General features: G+C 41.3%; 3 protein-coding genes across 11 annotated transcripts in view; 1 reads left to right on the forward strand and 2 right to left on the reverse strand.

The window, feature by feature from the left end:
- Positions 1-602: 602 nt before the first annotated feature.
- ddx20 (DEAD (Asp-Glu-Ala-Asp) box polypeptide 20) lies at positions 603-8,820 on the reverse strand. Its single transcript, XM_026154699.2, has 11 exons — positions 8,588-8,820; positions 5,446-5,540; positions 4,953-5,121; positions 4,742-4,856; positions 4,435-4,577; positions 3,865-4,003; positions 3,673-3,731; positions 3,278-3,360; positions 3,064-3,169; positions 2,261-2,362; positions 603-2,130 (listed from the first exon to the last, which is right to left on the reverse strand). The coding sequence occupies exons 1-11, from the start codon at positions 8,781-8,783 to the stop codon at positions 959-961; spliced, it is 2,379 nt and encodes a 792-aa protein (XP_026010484.1). The 5' UTR covers positions 8,784-8,820; the 3' UTR covers positions 603-958.
- A 2,623-nt stretch (positions 8,821-11,443) lies between these two features.
- parapinopsina (parapinopsin a) lies at positions 11,444-16,288 on the forward strand. Of its 2 annotated transcripts, XM_026154392.2 has the most exons (5): positions 11,444-12,486; positions 13,321-13,411; positions 13,495-13,732; positions 13,822-14,064; positions 14,171-16,288. In XM_026154392.2, exons 1-5 carry the CDS (start codon positions 12,156-12,158, stop codon positions 14,309-14,311), a joined length of 1,044 nt encoding a protein of 347 aa, XP_026010177.1. In that variant the 5' UTR covers positions 11,444-12,155; the 3' UTR covers positions 14,312-16,288. The 2 variants fall into 2 exon arrangements, with proteins under 2 accessions (XP_026010177.1, XP_080151481.1); XM_080295355.1 differs by having other exon boundaries at positions 13,822-16,288.
- Positions 15,952-19,609, reverse strand: part of LOC113013466 (cyclin-dependent kinase 17-like) — a 52,431-nt gene continuing 48,773 nt past the window's right edge. For all 8 annotated transcript variants that reach the window (XM_026154383.2, XM_026154388.2, XM_026154385.2 and 5 more), the window contains one exon: positions 15,952-19,284. Coding sequence is in view for 3 of the 8 variants with exons in the window: in XM_026154388.2 (XP_026010173.1) it covers positions 19,247-19,284 (38 nt within the window). In the remaining 5 variants the exon portion in view is untranslated. The remainder of the gene's footprint in view (positions 19,285-19,609) is intronic.

Here is a 19,609-nt window from a genome sequence, read left to right on the forward strand (position 1 = left end):
ACAATGGAGCACCATCAGTCATGGATTGGCCTCCCCACCGCCCGGACCTCAACATTACTGACCTGGTGTGTTTAACAGAGAACAAAGCGAAGGACAGCCAGCAACCAAAGAAGAGTTTTGAATGTCCTTCAAGAAGCCTGGAGAACTTTTCCTGAAGAGTACTCAAAGAAATTACAAGAAGGCTTGCTTAAGAGAGTTCATTCTGTGTTGAAAATTAAAGGTGGTCACACCAAATATTAACTTTCCAGCTTCACAGAATTGTACAAAATATGTTTTATGCCTTACATGCTGCATTTGCATTTATATTTCTATCCACCACTGCACATATTTCCAGTTTTTCTAGCAAGATGTAAAGAAATGAGGGATGGCTCAAGAATTACAGCCAGCACTGGTGCCGACAAACAAAATGTAATCTTCATGAGGACCCGTTTAAACAGAATAAAGCAGCTGCACATGCACACTTACTCACTCCGACAGCGTTTGGAAGATTAAATCACCTTCCAATATGAAGAACACACATGCTAGATTAAGATGATTACAGTTAAATGCAGATGATTGGGACCTGGGTGGGTCTAACATGCTTTTACTCCAGGGACTAAAGATCATCTTTGAAATGGTTTTTAATGTAGTCAAGAACTATCAGGTAATCCTCTTCAAATCCATTTTAGAGCAGAATACTGCAGTGAGTCTAAGAGGGCATACCGTCAGGAGAGACGCACAGAGGCCAACACAGTACTGCACTTGAAATTTACTTTTTACATCACAACTTGACTGGGAAAAAACAAAACGTGTGTAATTTATTAGAAAAGTATTTATGACACCAACATGTTATGGGGGAAAAAAAACGTATACTAGCCAAAGTGCAAATATGAATCAAGTGGCGTAGTAAAGACACTTTATGTTTGGAAAACAGGATGATTTAAAAAAAAAAAAAAAGCCTGGTCACGGTATCCACAACTCATTTTCTCATCAGTTCTTCCATGTAGACGGCGTTCATACGATAAGCTGCCATCCAGTTGTAGGCTACATTATAGTAGCTTTGGTAGCCTTGCTCTTGAAACGGGGACACGGAGGCGTAGTAATCATTCCAGGCGCTGTAGCAGGCTCTCCAGTACGTTTCAGCACACCACTCGTCCTCTTTGTCAGTGCAATCTCCGTCTTCCTTCTTCTCCCTCTTCCGGTCCCTTTCCATCTTTTCTTTCTGTTTTTCAGTCTCTTTTTTCATCTTTTTTGATTCTTCTCGGCGTGCTGGGGCCGGAGCTGTCTGATTGGTTCGCCTGCCTGATTTAATGCTCAATGCAGATTCCCGGCTATCGGGAGGAGGCACAGCTCTCCCACGTGTTGCACACAGTGTCTGGTCAGAGTTTCTGAGTGGAGGAGGAGTATAAGCCTTGGGTTTGGTGGGGCTTGCTTGTTGTGTGGGTGGAGAAGGTGGATGTGTCATTGCAATCTGAGGCTTAGTGACAGCTCTGTTCTCAGCTCCTGTGGTCTCATTTGAACTTTCCAGTGTCGCATCATCTTCCATGTCAGATTCAGAACTGGAAGAACCAGAGATGGACCTTGGAGGTGAAAAGTTAGATTTAAGCCGTTCGACATTTTGTGTAAACATTTGCGCTCCATCATCATCAAGTGTAAGATACTCCTTATGCCCATTCTGATCGCTGGGTTCACCATCCTCTCTGCCTCTGAACTCTCTGATGATCTCCACCGATCTCCCCGGACCTGTAGTGATGAAGTCCTGGAAGTCCCGCTCGGCCTCCTCAAAGGTCACAAACTTTGACCTGCAGTGCTTAAACGAGCTGAGAGGAGGGATCTTCGGCAGACTGTCTTGGAGCTCTTTTCGAGTCTGTGTCACCTGAGCAGGCAGAGTATCCTCTGTGGAAGATATCTTTCTAGCATCCTCTTCACAGACTGCCTCTCGCCTGGGCGTTGGATGCTTCTTCTCTGGCTTTCTTTGACTGCCGGGCTCCACAGCTCGATCCTCAATGCAATCAGACACAGAGACGTCAGGCTTTGCACGTCTTTTCTTCTCTGCTCTGGGAAACAGCCGGGATACCGGGTCTGGAGTGGACGCTTCAGTGCAGACATCCCAGTCGCACGGCTCATCCATCAACCTGGGCTCTATCGTGGCTAAAATGACAGCAGACAGATGAGACCGGAATGACTTTTACCGATTAATATTGAATCAAAAGTAGACATGAAGAGAAAAGTTGTGCGTGCTGCATGTAAAAGCCCCACAGAGACGTGAACAGGGACTCACATGGCAGCGCAGACAAACTAAGGCCACACTTCTGAGCGATGGCCATCATCTTGTTCTCCTCCTCGCCATGGCAACAGTAGGTCACAGCCAGTCCCTGAGTGCCTACAAGCAAAATGTAATCTGGATGAGGACCCACTTAAATAACAGGAAGGGATAAAGATGAATGCAAGAGTCGCGTATAATGGGATGGCAGCTGCACACAAACACACGTGCACTTAGAGAGCGTACAGAAGCTAAGATTGAATAACCTCAATTCTGGGAAAAAAAAGTTAAATGCAATTAAATGCAAATGACTGGGAACGTTCTGCCTTTGGTGGTTGGGTCAAAAATGCTATTGATTCAGAGAGAAAAGAATTTGCTAAATTATTTATAAAAAAACATCAGTCTAGGTCAAAGACATATGCCACCAGAAGAAAAAGCTTTGCAACATTTTTTTATTTTATTTTAGGACAATGTTGACAATGTGCCGGTGAATGGCCACTCAAATTGAAAGCAGCATAACTAACCTTTTCATCAATTTGTAAACTCTAAGTAATATTTTTCCCGGAGCTATTCTAGTCTGTGTTTCGCATCAAGCTAATTGCACATCTAAAGAATAGTGTTTCTTCCAAAATGTGAGATGGAGGGAGAATCAATTCTACAAAAAAATAAAAAAAATGATGCAATTTCTCTTCAAACATATTTTCCTGCTGCGGTGCCATTAGCCACCTGTGCTGCCTGACTTGGTGATGTGACAAGGTGAAAATGCTGAATGTCAAACAATGCTTGCTCTCGCTGCCTCTAAAGCAGCGCTGCACACTAACCAAAACGTCCAGCTCGTCCAATTCTGTGCATGTAAGTTTCCCAATCCTGCGGCACATCCAGGTTTATCACCAAGTTGACCTTCTCTGCATCTATACCTCTTGAAGTCTGAAATTGTGAAACACAAAGATTACTCAAAGTTATTAGGCTAACAGAAAAATGATTTCGAAAAATTCATGTAGATGTGTGGAAAGATGGAAGGTTTCTGCATCTCACCAGGTCAGTGGAGATGAGCACCCTGCACTGGTACTGCTTCAGTTTTGACATTGCCTCCAGTCTCTGGTCCTGACTCAGACCACCTGCAGAGGCCAGACACGACACCTCATTAAATCTGATAACGTCAACTGAAAGTCGCTGGCACGGAAGCATTAAAAATACACACATTCACAACACTGTATGAAGGTCATTTTAAATATGTGCACTGAAACGTTGCCAGGCAACACTGCAAATCATAAACCACCTGGCCAAAGAAATAAAGTCAAGAAATGAATGAATTCCAATGTCTAAAATTCAAAAGCAGCTGGTATACCAGTATAGAAATGCCTCAAATCAATTACCTGATTTTTCACAGTATTACCATTTTTACATTACATTACATAAAGCAGTCTTACCAGAGATGCAAACAGCAGGCAGACCTTTGGAGGACAGGATGTCTGCCAGGTGCTGAGCCCTGTGGTAGCAACTCATCACATTAGCATTTGAGAAAGCTTTTTTAAAAATAATTAATCCTCAGATCTAATGCATTCTATATAAAACAAGTATAAAAAATATACTTTTTCTTGGCATTAAATGCAATCACATACCGTGTGTGTAGGTTTGAAAACACCAGCGCTTGGTTGAAGGGGATTTTACTAAACAGCTCTAGCAAGTGCTGCACCTTCTCCTCAAAAACCTTGTGAGGTAACGGATGGGACTGAACCAGCTTGTAATACTGCTTCAGACCTGACAGGGGGCGACACAAGGACGACATACATGCTGTCATTAATTCAACCTGACCTAACAACTTTGGTCCTTCGAGCAGGACGTGCTCTGTCAGTGATGTGTGTGAATTAAAAGGCTCGAGTTCTGAGCTACAGATAAATCCATTTTCTGACATTCACTCAAAATAAGCACAGAGCTTAAAATAGGATCCTGTGGAAGAGAAGAGTGTTTTTAACTTAGCCTTATTACTGTCAATCATATCTCATTCCCCAAGAATCTTCTGTCAGGAAATAATCCCATCAAACATGTCAGTTTGCAGACTTGGTTATCCATGCAGTCTTATTATGCAGAGTCTCTGTTGCTATGACAGCAATTTAAATACATTAGAAAATGTCAAGAGAGGCCAAAACTCAGGAATCTTTATCTTTTCCATTTATTAAAGTGGGTCTTACCTTTCAGGCCCATATCACTTGGATTTAGCCGTACAAAGGTGGGCTCTCTCATGTAGCGGGTGAGGTGCTGAGCAAGGGATTCTGGGTAGGTGGCGGAGAGTGCGAGCATCTGTTTGTTCACAGGCAGCGAGGAGAAGATCCAGCTAAAGAGGACCAGGATGATGGGTGAACTTTAGGTTATGTTGGTTTGTAAATGTGGTTACGACACGATATATAAACGGCTTCAGTCTAAATGTACTGCTTGCTCGCTACAGCGGCCTGCTGCTCATTTAATAGGAGTATAATCACAGAAATTGTATCCTCATACTTTATCTGTTCCTGGAAGCTGCCCTCCTCCAGCAGCTTGTCTGCCTCGTCCAGAACAAACAGTCTGATGCTGGCCGTTGACAACATGCCCAACTCGATAAGCTGCTTGATGCGACCTGAGCACACAACCGGAACACTGTTACCGAACAAAAACAACAGCGGCGTGGCAATTACGTGACGTGGCACTGCCGACTACTATCCCGGGTTCCTACCAGGTGAGCCCACGGCTACATGACACTTCTTCAGGTGGGTTTTGTCCTGACTCACAGGCCTGCCGCCAATGAAAACATGGCACTCCAGGCCCTCCATGGCACAGCCTATGGCCATGACCACCGAGTGGATCTGCACTGCTATCTCACGTGTCGGAGCCAGCACGAGAACCTGGAGGAGGGAAAAGTGTCCAAAATGAAAAAAACAAAAAGGCTTATACTCGATTGGGAGAAGATTAAGGATGAACAGTAAGACCCCAGAGCTAATAAGATTACATTTGTTCTACAAGACCAGGTGTACCTCGTCTTTATCAATCATTCTTCCCTTTCATTCATGCATTTGACACTAAGCAGCTTAAATTCAGCAGAAGGCCATCTGCTGGTCATGAAATGATTAAATAATAAAACTTCCCCTTTCCCTCTTCTGATGATGTTTTACTTTAACCGTCCGAGAGCAAACGTAGGTCATATCCTCATAATCAAATATTACACTGACCTGGGTTGAAGGATTCTCCAGGACCAGAGAGTCCAGGGCGATGGTGCAGAACACGCATGTCTTTCCTGTCCCAGACTTCGCCTGCACAATCAAATCTAAAAGAAGAGACTCAGTGAGCGATGCACAACAGGGCTGGCAAATGACAGTTTTGGCATCAGCAGTTAATTACCATGACTGGGTGAAGTACTGCTGCCTAATCCTCAGCATCAAATCAATTGTCTCCCACCATGGTTTAAATTAACAAGTGTTTACCTCAAGTACAATGAAATTAACTCATTCACTGCCAGCCATTGGCAGTGAATGAGTTAAACCCATTGACTCATTCACTGCAGTTGACGGCTATAGACGTCAATGGCAGTGAATGAGTTAAGCACATTCTGCATCACCGCTGCAGCCGAGAGCTTTTTCAACACACGGGCAACCTCCAAGTGGAAAGCAACTATTCTGAATTTGTACCTCGTAAAGGCTGTAAAATGTTTAAAAGCAATAAACGCTTTTGATCCCCAAGAGTGATTTAGCACCATGATGAACAGTTGTGGTATCTATGATAGTCAAAAGAAGGACTAAAATACTTAAACTGTTTTCTCTGCAAATGATTTAAAAAAATGACCACTTTTCAACTAATGTAGTTGTTTCGAGCTTTTCAAAATAAAATACTTTTAAATATCCTTTAGAACTAAAAGATTTGTTCACATTTGACCACGGCTTTGAGGCAAGTTCACAACAAAAGTCAGTGTACAGTCTGAGTGTAGTACAGCTACAGTAGATGGAAACTTGATTTTTCTAACAATAAATTTCTGTGATTATTGAACAAAACAAAAGCAATATTCCTAAAAATAGTAATAATGTTTTGCCACCATTTCCAATACCATGAAAGCTATGAGGATTAAAAAGGAGTCCATCCGATGAGCATTTTTAACCCAAGCTAAGCTGCTCTACTGTTTCGTAATTCAACTAGATTTGGACTCATCAGATATCATAATCAGAATCCTTTATTATTCCCTAAAGAATTATGTGGTTACAGTTGCTCCAAGACAATAACAACGGTAACAGACCGAACTAAAAGTTCACAAAATAGAAGAAACTCTCTAATATATAGCTCAGTTATGAATATCCAGAATATTACACAGATGAAATACATATTATTGAAACAGATAGAAGCTGAAAATGTGTAATTTGATATTGTATGAAGAATTTTTATAAGGAACTACATTAAAATGTAATACATGATTGAATTATTCAGAGTAAAAACAATTTTTGGAGTACAGCTGAAGTTGCGGGGCCATATTAAACCCTTTTCTAAACTAATAATATAGCAGACCTCTGCAGTTAGTCGATAAATATTCGGACAGTTACACAAAGTTCTTTTTCCCTGTGTACACCTCACAGTGGATTTCATGTCCACCCCAGTAGTCACCCCAGTCATAAACTGTTCAGACTACTTCCATCAGGAAGGAGGTTCTGCAGCATCCGGTCCCGTACCAGCAGACTGAGAGACAGCTTTTTCCATCAGGCCATCAGACTGCTGAACACGTCATAGACACCTCAGCTTCACTACTGGAACTTTAACATTATGCACTCCATACTGTACAGTAACGCCACTGTTTTGCACATATTCAACTCTGTATATTTTATTTTATATATTTTATTTATTGTTTACTCTATTTAATTTGTAAAATATGTGTACACACACACACACGTAGAAAAATATTTAGTATACACATCCAGAAATGCATATACTATTATATATTGTACATATATTTATTAGTTTCAGATTTAGCCATTCTTGTATTTTGCTTGTTTACATTATTGTATTTGCACAACTCTGTTGCTTGTGAAGCTCGCACACAAGAATTTCACTCACATGTGCTGTACCAGTGTACCTGCACATGTGATGTGACAATAAAAGTGATTTGATTTGATGAAGATGTGACTTTCAACTTATTTCAAGGGGTTCAACAGAAGTATTGCGTTAAGTGTTCGAGAATCAGAGGCACCATCTGTCAAAGAGGGCGGAGTTAATGTTACAAACTACGACTGTGAAATCGCAGGGATGCATGGCTGCCTGTGAATCTGGACCTCGAGTGTTTACTGACGATGTGCATGCTGGTAGCAGGAGCAGGATGTACCTTGAAGTGTAAAGGGGAATTCAGATTCCTCCAAGTGCTGCAAAACTGATGGAGCACTGCATCACAATGCAAACGGAAAATGACTCAGAGCATACAGCAGAAGCAACCTGAGAGTTTCAGAGGGCAAAGAAAGTGGGAATTCTTCCTAAACCAGCTGTTTAGGGTCTGGGGTCTTACTGCTCATCCTTTTGTCAAACCTCTGAATTAAAGCTGAACGTTTTCCCTTCAAATACATTTTGACAATTTGATTTAAAATTCACAAAAAAAGCATCAGTGTCCAAATACTAACGAACCTAACTCTAACACACCCAGCTATTGTACAAACAGATTTTTAGATCAGATACACGATGGTTTGTCTCTACTGCCATGATATCAAATGTAATAACCTTTTTACATTACGTTCTTTTAATAAGCCTAGAAGAGCTGGGAATCGAACCGCCAACCTCCCAGTTAGTAGATGCGCTACCTGATTACCCACAGCCAAGTTTTATGTCCTAGATTAATAATCTGCATAAATTTGCCCATAAGTGTGTTTTTTGATTGCAGTAATAATAGTGATAACAGTATTTTTTCATTTCATATTTATGAGGAGATGCATTGGATAAGCGGACGATAATGGATGGATGGATTTATGAGGCATAATATGTCACATCACATTAATCATGTGCGTCTAAATATTTACGACCAGTATGCTTTGCAACAAAAAATTAAAATACTTTAAAAAGCTGTAAAAAAAAAAAATAATAATAATAAAAAAAATCTTAACTATAGTGCCAGTCATGTATCTGAGCAGACATGCAAATTATAACTGATGGTTAACAGACAGATTCTGATCCCTGATGTATGTAAATGCACTAATGTAAGTTAGTGGTTTTATTTCGCGTGCATACATAAGGTATTTTGTTGCTCTTCTTATAAAAATCAATTATAAGTTTTATACACTGAAAACTTTAATATTCCTGCCCCCAGCACACACACATGTGGACCCTCCCGCAGTTTTGTTTTGCACCCACCGAGTCCGCAGCGGCCGAGCGGGATCGCCTTGAGCTGGATCGGAGACGGCTTCTGAAATCCCGCGGCGGACAGTCCGTCCAACACGGGCTGAGACAGCAGCAAGGAGCCGAAGTCGATCCCCTCCGACAGAATCACGTCTTCGGTCCGTTTTCGCGCTTCGATATCGTGAGCTGCTTTCCTCACGGAGGTAGCCATGTTTGCTGTGCTGTTCACTGCCGGTGACCCGGGTAAAAAAAAGCAGAGCCACAGCTGCGCTTTAGCCCCCTCTAGCGATGCGGAGGGGGAATTAATTTCTCTGCACAATCATCTGGGTGTGATTGGTCGATTACACACTTTTTGGCAATAAATCGTATATGGTTGGAAACCCTGTTTATTTCCCCCTTAGTGGTGCTAAATTTTTAAGGAAAATGCATTTGTGGGCTGAGCAGCAGAGTTGACTATGTGGGCTGTGCCCATGAAAAACTTGCAAAATCTTCTCTCCCAATGCCAAAGAAAGTATTCTGCTATTGAATCTTGTTTGGTGCAGTTTATGGGATTGAATTTTTGAAGTCTGAAGAGGCATATTAGCAATTTAATGGTTTATTCATTTGGTAGCATGTGGAAGAACCATCTGAGAACCATACCTCCTCCTCATGCTGGTCACCAGCTTGGTCACGTACTGCTGTGGGATGGTATCCCATTCTTTAAGCAGCATTTGTTGCAAGTCAGCCAATGTGTCAGTGTTGGTGACTCTGGCACGAACAGCACACCCAAGTTGACACCAGAAGTGTTCAATGGGGTTGATGTCAGGACTGCAGGCACACTATTCTATCATGCCCACTCTTGAACTCTGAAGATAGTCTCTGATAAACCTCATTCTGTGAGGCCGAGCATTATCTTCTTGGAGGATAGAGTTCGGTCTCAGACAATGGAAATAATGAATTGGTATTGGTTGGAGAATTACATGTTGAGATCTCTTTGCATTAACAGTACAGAAGTATTCATTTATGGCAAAAGGTCAATAACCCAAAAGTTCTTATTGATGGCCTTTAACAGATCAGTGCAGGAAACTGTCTTTTGATGAGGTTACAGCCAATGTTAGTTAGTGTCTTAACTCTTAAAAAGGATGAATTATTCATTGAGGTTTTTCACCATGCCAAGAAATTGCAAATGTAATCACATATATAGGGAGTGCAGAATTATTAGGCAAATGAGTATTTTGTCCACATCATCCTCTTCATGCATGTTGTCTTACTCCAAGCTGTATAGGCTCGAAAGCCTACTACCAATTAAGCATATTAGGTGATGTGCATCTCTGTAATGAGAAGGGGTGTGGTCTAATGACATCAACACCCTATATCAGGTGTGCATAATTATTAGGCAACTTCCTTTCCTTTGGCAAAATGGGTCAAAAGAAGGACTTGACAGGCTCAGAAAAGTCAAAAATAGTGAGATATCTTGCAGAGGGATGCAGCAGTCTCAAAATTGCAAAGCTTCTGAAGCATGATCATCGAACAATCAAGCGTTTCATTCAAAATAGTCAACAGGGTCGCAAGAAGCGTGTGGAAAAACCAAGGCGCAAAATAACTGCCCATGAACTGAGAAAAGTCAAGCGTGCAGCTGCCAAGATGCCACTTGCCACCAGTTTGGCCATATTTCAGAGCTGCAACATCACTGGAGTGCCCAAAAGCACAAGGTGTGCAATACTCAGAGACATGGCCGAGGTAAGAAAGGCTGAAAGACGACCACCACTGAACAAGACACACAAGCTGAAACGTCAAGACTGGGCCAAGAAATATCTCAAGACTGGTTTTTCTAAGGTTTTATGGACTGATGAAATGAGAGTGAGTCTTGATGGGCCAGATGGATGGGCCCGTGGCTGGATTGGTAAAGGGCAGAGAGCTCCAGTCCGATGCCAGCAAGGTGGAGGTGGAGTACTGGTTTGGGCTGGTATCATCAAAGATGAGCTTGTGGGGCCTTTTCGGGTTGAGGATGGAGTCAAGCTCAACTCCCAGTCCTACTGCCAGTTTCTGGAAGACACCTTCTTCAAGCAGTGGTACAGGAAGAAGTCTGCATCCTTCAAGAAAAACATGATTTTCATGCAGGACAATGCTCCATCACACGCGTCCAAGTACTCCACAGCGTGGCTGCAAGAAAGGGTATAAAAGAAGAAAAACTAATGACATGGCCTCCTTGTTCACCTGATCTGAACCCCATTGAGAACCTGTGGTCCATCATCAAATGTGAGATTTACAAGGAGGGAAAACAGTACACCTCTCTGAACAGTGTCTGGGAGGCTGTGGTTGCTGCTGCACGCAATGTTGATGGTGAACAGATCAAAACACTGACAGAATCCATGGATGGCAGGCTTTTGAGTGTCCTTGCAAAGAAAGGTGGCTATATTGGTCGCTGATTTGTTTTTGTTTTGTTTTTGAATGTCAGAAATGTATATTTGTGAATGTGGAGATGTTATATTGGTTTCACTGGTAAAAATAAATAATTGAAATGGGTATATATTTGTTTTTTGTTAAGTTGCCTAATAATTATGCACAGTAATAGTCACCTGCACACACAGATATCCCCCTAAAATAGCTCAAACTAAAAACTAACTAAAAACTACTTCCAAAAACATTCAGCTTTGATATTAATGAGTTTTTTGGGTTCATTGAGAACATGGTTGTTGTTCAATAATAAAATTATTCCTCAAAAATACAACTTGCCTAATAATTCTGCACTCCCTGTAGTTTTGGGGAGCAATATATTAGTGATTAGTAAAGAGCTTTTTTCTAAATGGATCCATAGATCTGTTGGGCAGAAAATGTATCTTCAAGGTGAATTTCATTCAACAAATCACAATGTCATTTTTTTTCTTTTATTGCACCTTTTCTTTTTTAGCTTTATGGATTCATTCAGAGTTGTGTAGGTATTAAGGATGATTATAAACAGAGACACTGACACTGAGCTCATTCTCAAATAAGCCACTCTTTGTGTCATTAAGTAACTCAATCAGGCTAACATCTCATTAGTTTTTAACAAGAGAACATAAAAAGGTAGGGATAGGTATCCATAAACTACCAGTTTATTCCATTATTGGCTCCAAAATGTGTGACAAACCAGCGGGAATTCTGTAGACATATCGGTCGATCCTGTATGAACGTTTTGCATCATTATTAGCAGCTGCAAATTGACCAATCATGGAAAGTGCAGTCTTAGAGGCTATCAGACAGACTTATTCTCTCCACAATCCGGCTCGGCGGATTTTGTTTTCTGAGAATTGCAAATCATCTGCGGCCTCCTCTCCTCTTACTGGGCTTATTTAGAGGGCCTCGCTTCCCTCTCAGAATATCAAGCACGCAGTATCTGTTGAACAGTTTTGTAGTTGTTCTGATTGCTACATTATTTACCAAATGATTAAAAAAATACTAAACACATACCTGAACCTGCTCTTTCTTTGCCTTGCTGACAATGTGGCCATTTTAGAGTTAGATGTGTTGGATCTGACACTTTTTTGTTTGTTGTTTCTTACCAGGCATCACTGAGGTTTTTCACACTGTGACCAGATTCTTCTCCTGATCTTCACAGAGCAAAATGGAGAGTGCTGCCTTCCACAGAAACTCTTCATCATCTAACAGCTCAGCCAACACGGAGCTCTTGTCCCGGACTGGTTACACAATTCTGGCCGTTATCATGGGTGTGTTCTCTGCGGCAGGGATCATCCTCAATGTCGTGGTGATTGTGGTGACGGTGAAGCACAGACAGCTGAGGCAGCCACTCAGCTATGCCCTGGTTAACCTAGCTGTTTGTGACCTGGGCTGTGCTGTGTTTGGAGGCCTGCCCACCACAGTAACCAGCGCCATGGGATACTTCAACCTGGGACGTGTGGGCTGTGTGTTAGAAGCCTTTGCTGTTTCCTTTTTCGGTGAGTCTACTTTTTCTTTTTCCTCACATAAACAAAAGAAGAAATACCTTAATGTATTCTAGTACAAGTAAAAGTACCTCAAGTAAAACCACCTGAAGGGAATTTTGTTATTTTATGTAAGATTTGCAAAACTGCATCTGAATAAACAATCACAAAAACACAAGACTTCTGGAACAGTGTCCTTTGGACAGATAAGACTATATTTGACATGTCTGCATATATATTGCACAGTGGTGAAAACCAAATATAGCATATTGGCACAAACACTTCATACCAGCTGTTAATCACAGTGGTGAAGAGGTGATGATTTGTATTTGTTTTGCAGCTGTATACCAAAGCATTGTTGAGACAAATGTCAGTCTGACAGCTAAAGCTTGGCCACAATGTGGTCATGCCACAGATAAATGTGTCCAAGCACAGCAGCAAATCTACAACAGAATGGCTGAAAAAGAAACGAGTCGAGGTGCTGTAGTGACCTGGTCAAAGTCCAGACCTTGCTTAGTATTTCAAATGCACACAGTCTGTGGAAACTTTCATTTTCTCATGACTGCTTTTGAACTTTTTGAGCTTAAAAATAGTTACTTAAAATGAATTATTTAAGATATTTTGAAGGGAAGCTTTTGTTTTTAGTTACATTATGTACTGTATTTCATGTATTTATGTAAAATCTAATGTGGAAACTAAAATTTAAAACTATAGTTATTGTCATTGAATTAAGATTAGCATTTCTTCCTTGAAATGTAGCACTCAGGTATAGGACAGGTGTCTCAATAGTGCGCACAAATGCAACACTTAGAAAGCAAAAGTCATAAATTATTCTGTCTTTTCTTGCAGGTATAGCAAGTCTGTGCACAGTAGCAGTCATTTCTGTTGAACGCTACGTAGTGGTGTGTTATCCCATGGGTGCGGTCCTCTTCCAGACCAGGTACAGCAGTGACCATCAAGATCTCACTTGGGAATGTTCCTTGCTGTACCAAGCATGTCAGACACCATCTCTGTTGTCCTTAGGCATGCAGTTGCTGGAGTGGTACTGTCCTGGGTGTGGTCATTTGTGTGGAGCACTCCACCTCTGTTCGGGTGGGGAACTTTTGAGTTGGAGGGCGTCAAAACCTCCTGTGCTCCTAAATGGCATAGCCGTGATGTTGGGGACATGTCCTACATGATAATATTCTTCTTCCTTTGCTTTGCCTTGCCCTTTTCTGTCGTCATGGTTTCTTACTCGCGGCTTTTATGGACTCTCCGCCAGGTGAGCAACAAAGGCTGCGCACACCATATATTTTTGTTGATTGTACTGAAAACATAAAGGAGTCCTCTGCGCTTGAATTTTTTTCCTAGGTAACCAAGCTGCAGGTATCTGAAACAGGAAGCACAAGTCATGTAGAGGTGCAGGTGGCACGCATGATAGTAGTGATGGTGCTGGCCTTCCTAGTCACCTGGCTGCCATATGCTGCGCTTGCACTTGCTGTCATGATAGACTCCAGTCTATATGTTGACCCTGTCATCGCTACCATTCCTGTGTACTTTGCAAAAAGCAGCACTGTCTACAACCCCATCATATACATTTTCATGAACAGACAGGTAAGCTGGTTTGAAGTACACTTAAATTCACACATACAAACAAAGAAAAAGAGGAATTCAGGCTCATGCTGTATGTTCATGACCAACCATGATCGTGTGTTTCCAGTTTCGAGGCTACACTGTTGCTGCGGTTCTGTGTGGATGGGACCCCTGGTCCTCTGAGCCGCAAACATCTGAGAACGAGACCACAGTTCCGTTTTTCATCAAGACCCCCAAGAAAATTGTGCCTAAAAAATCTTTGGAATAGAAATGTGTAGAAATTATTATAGTCTCACTGTTCTCATTATCAACCTCTGCAATGTAGTGCAAGATGGTTTTCACAAATGTAAACAAAATATCAGAGAGTAAAAATTATGCAATGGGCAAGAAGGTTGCACAAATCTTATGTATTAAGGCATAAAAAATAACAGTAATAAAAGCAGCAGTAATAATAATAATAAAAAAAAGATTTCCCTGTTCAGGCAGGCTTCTTTCCTGTTGTCATAACCTTTAATGTATTCAGACAACAGCACAACATCTTTCTTGTCCTCTGTCATTGATATTGTAGATGCTGTCATTGCTTTTTATCTCTTTTAAAGAATAAAAATACAGTTACATTAATCAAGAATAGAGATTGCACAACTCACAGTTTGTTTACAGACATTATTTAAAAGATAAAAAGATAAAACCTCACATATGTGAGCAAAATAGCCTCTGTTTACCTCAGTCTGTCAGTCAGGACCTGAATTATCTCTCCTGGCTGAAACACTGGCACACTTTTTGGGTACGCCTCTTTTGCTTTCAGATGTGGTTTGATTTTTTTGTGGCATAGATTCAACATAGAGGAAACATTTCTCAGAGATTTTGGTCCATATTGACGTGATAATATCACACAGTTAATGCAGATTTGACAGCTGTACATCCATAATGCGAATTTCCCATCAGACCTCATCTTAAAGTTTCTCTGTTAGATTGAAACCATCTGAGTACAGTCAACTTGTCATGATCAAGAAACCAGTTTGATATGATCTGAGCTTTGTGACATGGTGTGAGCAGTAATCAGAAGATGAATACACTCAGACCCCAAGTTACACTGCCACTATGCACATCAGCTGTTGATACAAGGCAGGATGAATCAAGGTTTACATGTTGTTTCTGGCCCTGACACCTGAATGCTGCAGACGAAATCAAGACACATCAAACCAGACAAAGTCTTTCCAGTCAATTTTGATGAACATGTGCAAACTGTAGCACCTGGTGTGGTTTCCCGCTGCTGTAGCCAATCTGCTTCAACGTTCAATGTGTTTTGTGCATTCAGAGACGCTCTTCAGCATGCCTTGGTATCTGAGTTACTGTTGCTTGTTCTTAGCTGGCAGAACAATCAGTTATTTAGGTTACTGTTGCCAGTTTGAAGCGACCTGTCCATTCTCCTCCTACATCTGGAATCAACAAGGTATTTTCTCCCAGAGAACTGCTGCTCACTCTCTTTTTTTGGACCACTCTCTGTCGACCCTAGAGATGGTTATGTACACAAATATCAGCAGCTTGTGAATTACTCTGACCAGCCCATCTGGTGCTTCATGCTACAATCAGAGTCACTTAAATCATTCTTCCCCCATTCTCATGCTCGGTTTAGCTTCAACAGGTCGTCTTGATCATGTCTACATGAATAATTGCATTGAGCCGCCGCTATGTGATTGGCTGATTAGATAGCTGCATTAACTAACAGTTAAATAGGTGTAGCTAACAAAGTGGACCTTAATTTTCACAATGAAGAAATACAGGCAAAAGCTAAACTAGAAATTTATGTTTTGCAGCAAACTGCTAAAACCCTGTGAAAGTAATAGTAAAGAACACTTGATAGTAACGTATATTCAAAAGATTTAAGACAAGAAAAAAGTAATTACATGATTTTTAATTTTTTATTAGGTATACACATCCTCTTTGCTTCTTAAGGTCTGTCCTTCTATATAACCTTTATGGCTTTCATTGATTGAAAAACATAAAATAAAATCAATCAAAATCATCAGTGTCTTGTACTCATTTTGCAACATGATACTTCATTTCAGCCTTTTGGATCCAGCATGTAGAACAGAAAACAACTAAACCTGTGATAAGTTATGTCACAGTTTGATCATTCACAGTCTCTCACGCCTTCCTAAATAAACACAAATGCAATCATACCCATCCTAGTACCATGGCTTTATTGATTACAGAAATATTGCTATGACGGAAGCCCCCCCCCCCCCCCCCCCCCAAAAAAAGCCAGAATGTTAATAGCTGTATCAAACCTGTACACTTTTGTATATACAGAGTGGGGGACCATCTATGTACATGCTACATACTGTCACACTCTGGGAAAATAAGTAGTCCTTCTGACAGTTACTGACATGTGATCATTTTCTGAATCAGTTTTATAAAAAATTAAGAAAGATGCAGAAATGACCCTGTCAGTGCCCGAGGTACAGGAAAATCCAAACTAAAATCACAGGCCATCTCACAGATACAGTACATGTTAACATGTCAGCAGATTTGGGTGTGTGAAACAGTTGTGTGCTTGAACACCTGGTGCTTGGAGGACTTACTTTGGTCCTATTTTTCTTTTGTTGTTGTTGTTGTTTTATGGCAGCCTGTAATAATAACAGCATGAAACAACAGTGTGTCTGAGCGCTTCAAGTCCTGTTAAATACTCAGCCCAGTTAGACGCGCTACATGACAGTTTCTGCTGTATTATACACGTATTGGATAAGTCAGATTTGTCATTCAAACTATCTAGTCCCAGTGCTGCCTGCACATCACACTTCTGTCTTCGTGTACGGTCTCCAGATGGTAAGGTGGTGTTTGGTGTAGAGATCACGCGATAAGGTCATAATGTCTCATGCAAAATTTAAAGGAGGTATTCCTTCTTCAGCAGCAGCTATTTCATATACCAATTAAAACCACTGGTGTTCAATACAGAAACATGCTTAGAGAGATGGCAAGAATAGACTTGGGTAAGTTAGTCTCTTAACATCAACATCTGGGTCAAATAAACAAAGAACGAGTGACAGAAATCGACAGGTTGATGCTGATAAATTGTACCTTGCATACAATTTAAGCCAGCTTTGCAAAGGGTTTCAGGCCACTTCTATCAGGGATGAAACATACAAGACCATCTGTACCTAACACAGCATCCACAAAACAACACAAGGAATAAGTCCTGAGCTCAAGGAATGTGCAACACGTCCCCAGCCAGTCACCTACTGTAAAGACTGAGAACAGCATCCTGGAATTATCTTTGCTTCTGACAAGTAACACATATGATCATATATACAACTTAAAAAAATACATAGAGTTGGGATGGAAAAAGTGGGGATGTTGGATGATCCACTCATGATTTAAAGAGGTAAAATTGGGTGCAAATACGAGGTGTGATCAAAATGTTCTGAGAACCTGTGCATAAAAATCAAACGTCTTACCAGAATAAAATCTACCAATACAGGTCATGGCATGTGCAATCAGCTTCCATCGCAGCTCTTGTTTTTTGATCGCTCCACTGAAGTCTCGTTCTGACCACACAGTGTGCACTCTGAGATTGCACCATGGACTAAAAACTTCTAATAGAAAATATAAACTTCTGTTTCAAACTGACACGGATTTTGTGCAAAGGATCAACCCTGATGATGAGACCCGGGTCTTCAGCTTTTACCAAGGAGTGTTCTGAAGGCAGCATGTCAGAGAAGGAGTGAGACTGGGAGTTTCCTATTGTAATGTTCTACTGTAACGTCCTGAGGAGCCTGATGGGGAATCCATCTGAACTGCAGTGCATACCAGTGTACCATCACGTCTTGCTAACCAGCACAATCGCCATGGATGAAGGGTCGTCGCTTTAAGGAGATCCGGCATGAATCATGGAGGCACAGGTATGGGGCTAACAGAACTGGGCTTCCGGTGAGACAGCTTCCTGTGCACCTCTGCACTGCGCTGAAAGCGGTCCAACGCGAGATTGGCCCTCTTTGGGTTTTTATGGACATGTCCTCAGGACTTTTTGATCACATCTTGTAGAAGAGCTCAACATTAATACCTGCACATCAGACAACAAATCCGGACAACTTCTGAGTCAAGGCAAAAGAGGAGGGAGGTGTCTAATAATAAGCAGGTTAGGATTTGTACACTTTTACCTCTCTGTCCTTCAACGATAACTTCCTCGTGTATAGAAACAGGAGCATCTTGTAGCGTAGTGTTCTTTACAGCATATAAGAACGTGACAAATATAATTCATGTCTACTACTAGTATGTGGATTGCTGAGTGTTTTTAACTGCAGTAATGATTTGTGCAATATATCTGTCCATGGGTGGTGAAACTGTTTTTTGTTGTTGTTTTTTTGGTTTATCTGTTTGGGTCTTCTTCATTTCAATATCACTGGTGTGTACTTGATGAGGTATCATAATGACAGCCACCCGGACCGCTAATGAACAATAAGGTGCAAAAATCTACCTCTGTAAACTCCAAAGATCTACACACTTTCAAGTGAGCATCAGCATGTGAGTGTGTTTTTAAGAGAAAAGAGAAAGACGGACAATGACAGAAAAGCAGAGACTGGTTGCATTTAAGGGTTATGTAATAAAGGGCTGAGAGATCAGGCGAGGGTTTAGAGTTGAGGTGCAATATTTAGAGTTTGGATTCAGGCTGAGGTGCGGCATGAAAAAGCTTCTAGTTCTACAGCTCAGTCTCTTTATATACAGCAATAGTCTGAAAGAAAAAACCATGGAAGAGAAAGTCGGGGTTCCAGCTTTCTCTTTCTTTTCATTCAAGTCCATTCGAGACTCCTTCGTCCTCAAACAGCAAGGTCTGTTTTAAAACCAGCTCACATCCTGAACACTGCCCCATACTGGGCAGCAGTAGTAGCAGCAGCAAGGAGATTCATATACTCTCCGACTTTTCTTCCAGCATCACACACATTTTTTTTTCTCTTTTTTATGTTTGGGTTCGAGCTGAGTCTTTATTTTTAAGAATGAAATCTTCAGCCTTAGTTTTGTGTGGGTTTGTTGTCATTTTGCAGTGTGTGTGTGTCTGTGTGTGTCTTTTTTTTCCTGTCAGTATGTATTTATGTGGCAGGGTGCGTGTGTGTCACTCCTTCAGTGTGTAGGCGGCAGGGTCAGTGGATGTATGTCTGACAGACAAGCTCCACGTGTCACTGTCCTCCTCATCTCATCGCCGGCACTAAAACAGCACACTCTGCCTCCTGCTCTTCCCTTGGGCTGAGAGAGAGACAGAAGAAGACAGGGGAGAGAGAGAGGGAACGATGTGAAAAACAAATAAACAAACAAACATTTGGATGTGATTTGGACACTCAAACATTGTAAATTTCACTCCATGCCAGCGACACAATAAATTCAGTTGGGTCCAGAAACACTGGACACACTTTCATGAACGCTGCAGCAATTTGTTTCAGTGTGATTAATCACACAACTTAAACTTAACCAACTAGTCAATCAGTCTAGAAAACATCACAAAACAGTGAACAGTATCTGTGTTGCACCTTTCAATCACTAGTTGATAAACATTAATATTTTACTAGATTGC

This window comes from Astatotilapia calliptera, chromosome 20 (assembly GCF_964374335.1).
Source record: "Astatotilapia calliptera chromosome 20, fAstCal68.1, whole genome shotgun sequence".
NCBI lineage: Eukaryota > Metazoa > Chordata > Actinopteri > Cichliformes > Cichlidae > Astatotilapia > Astatotilapia calliptera.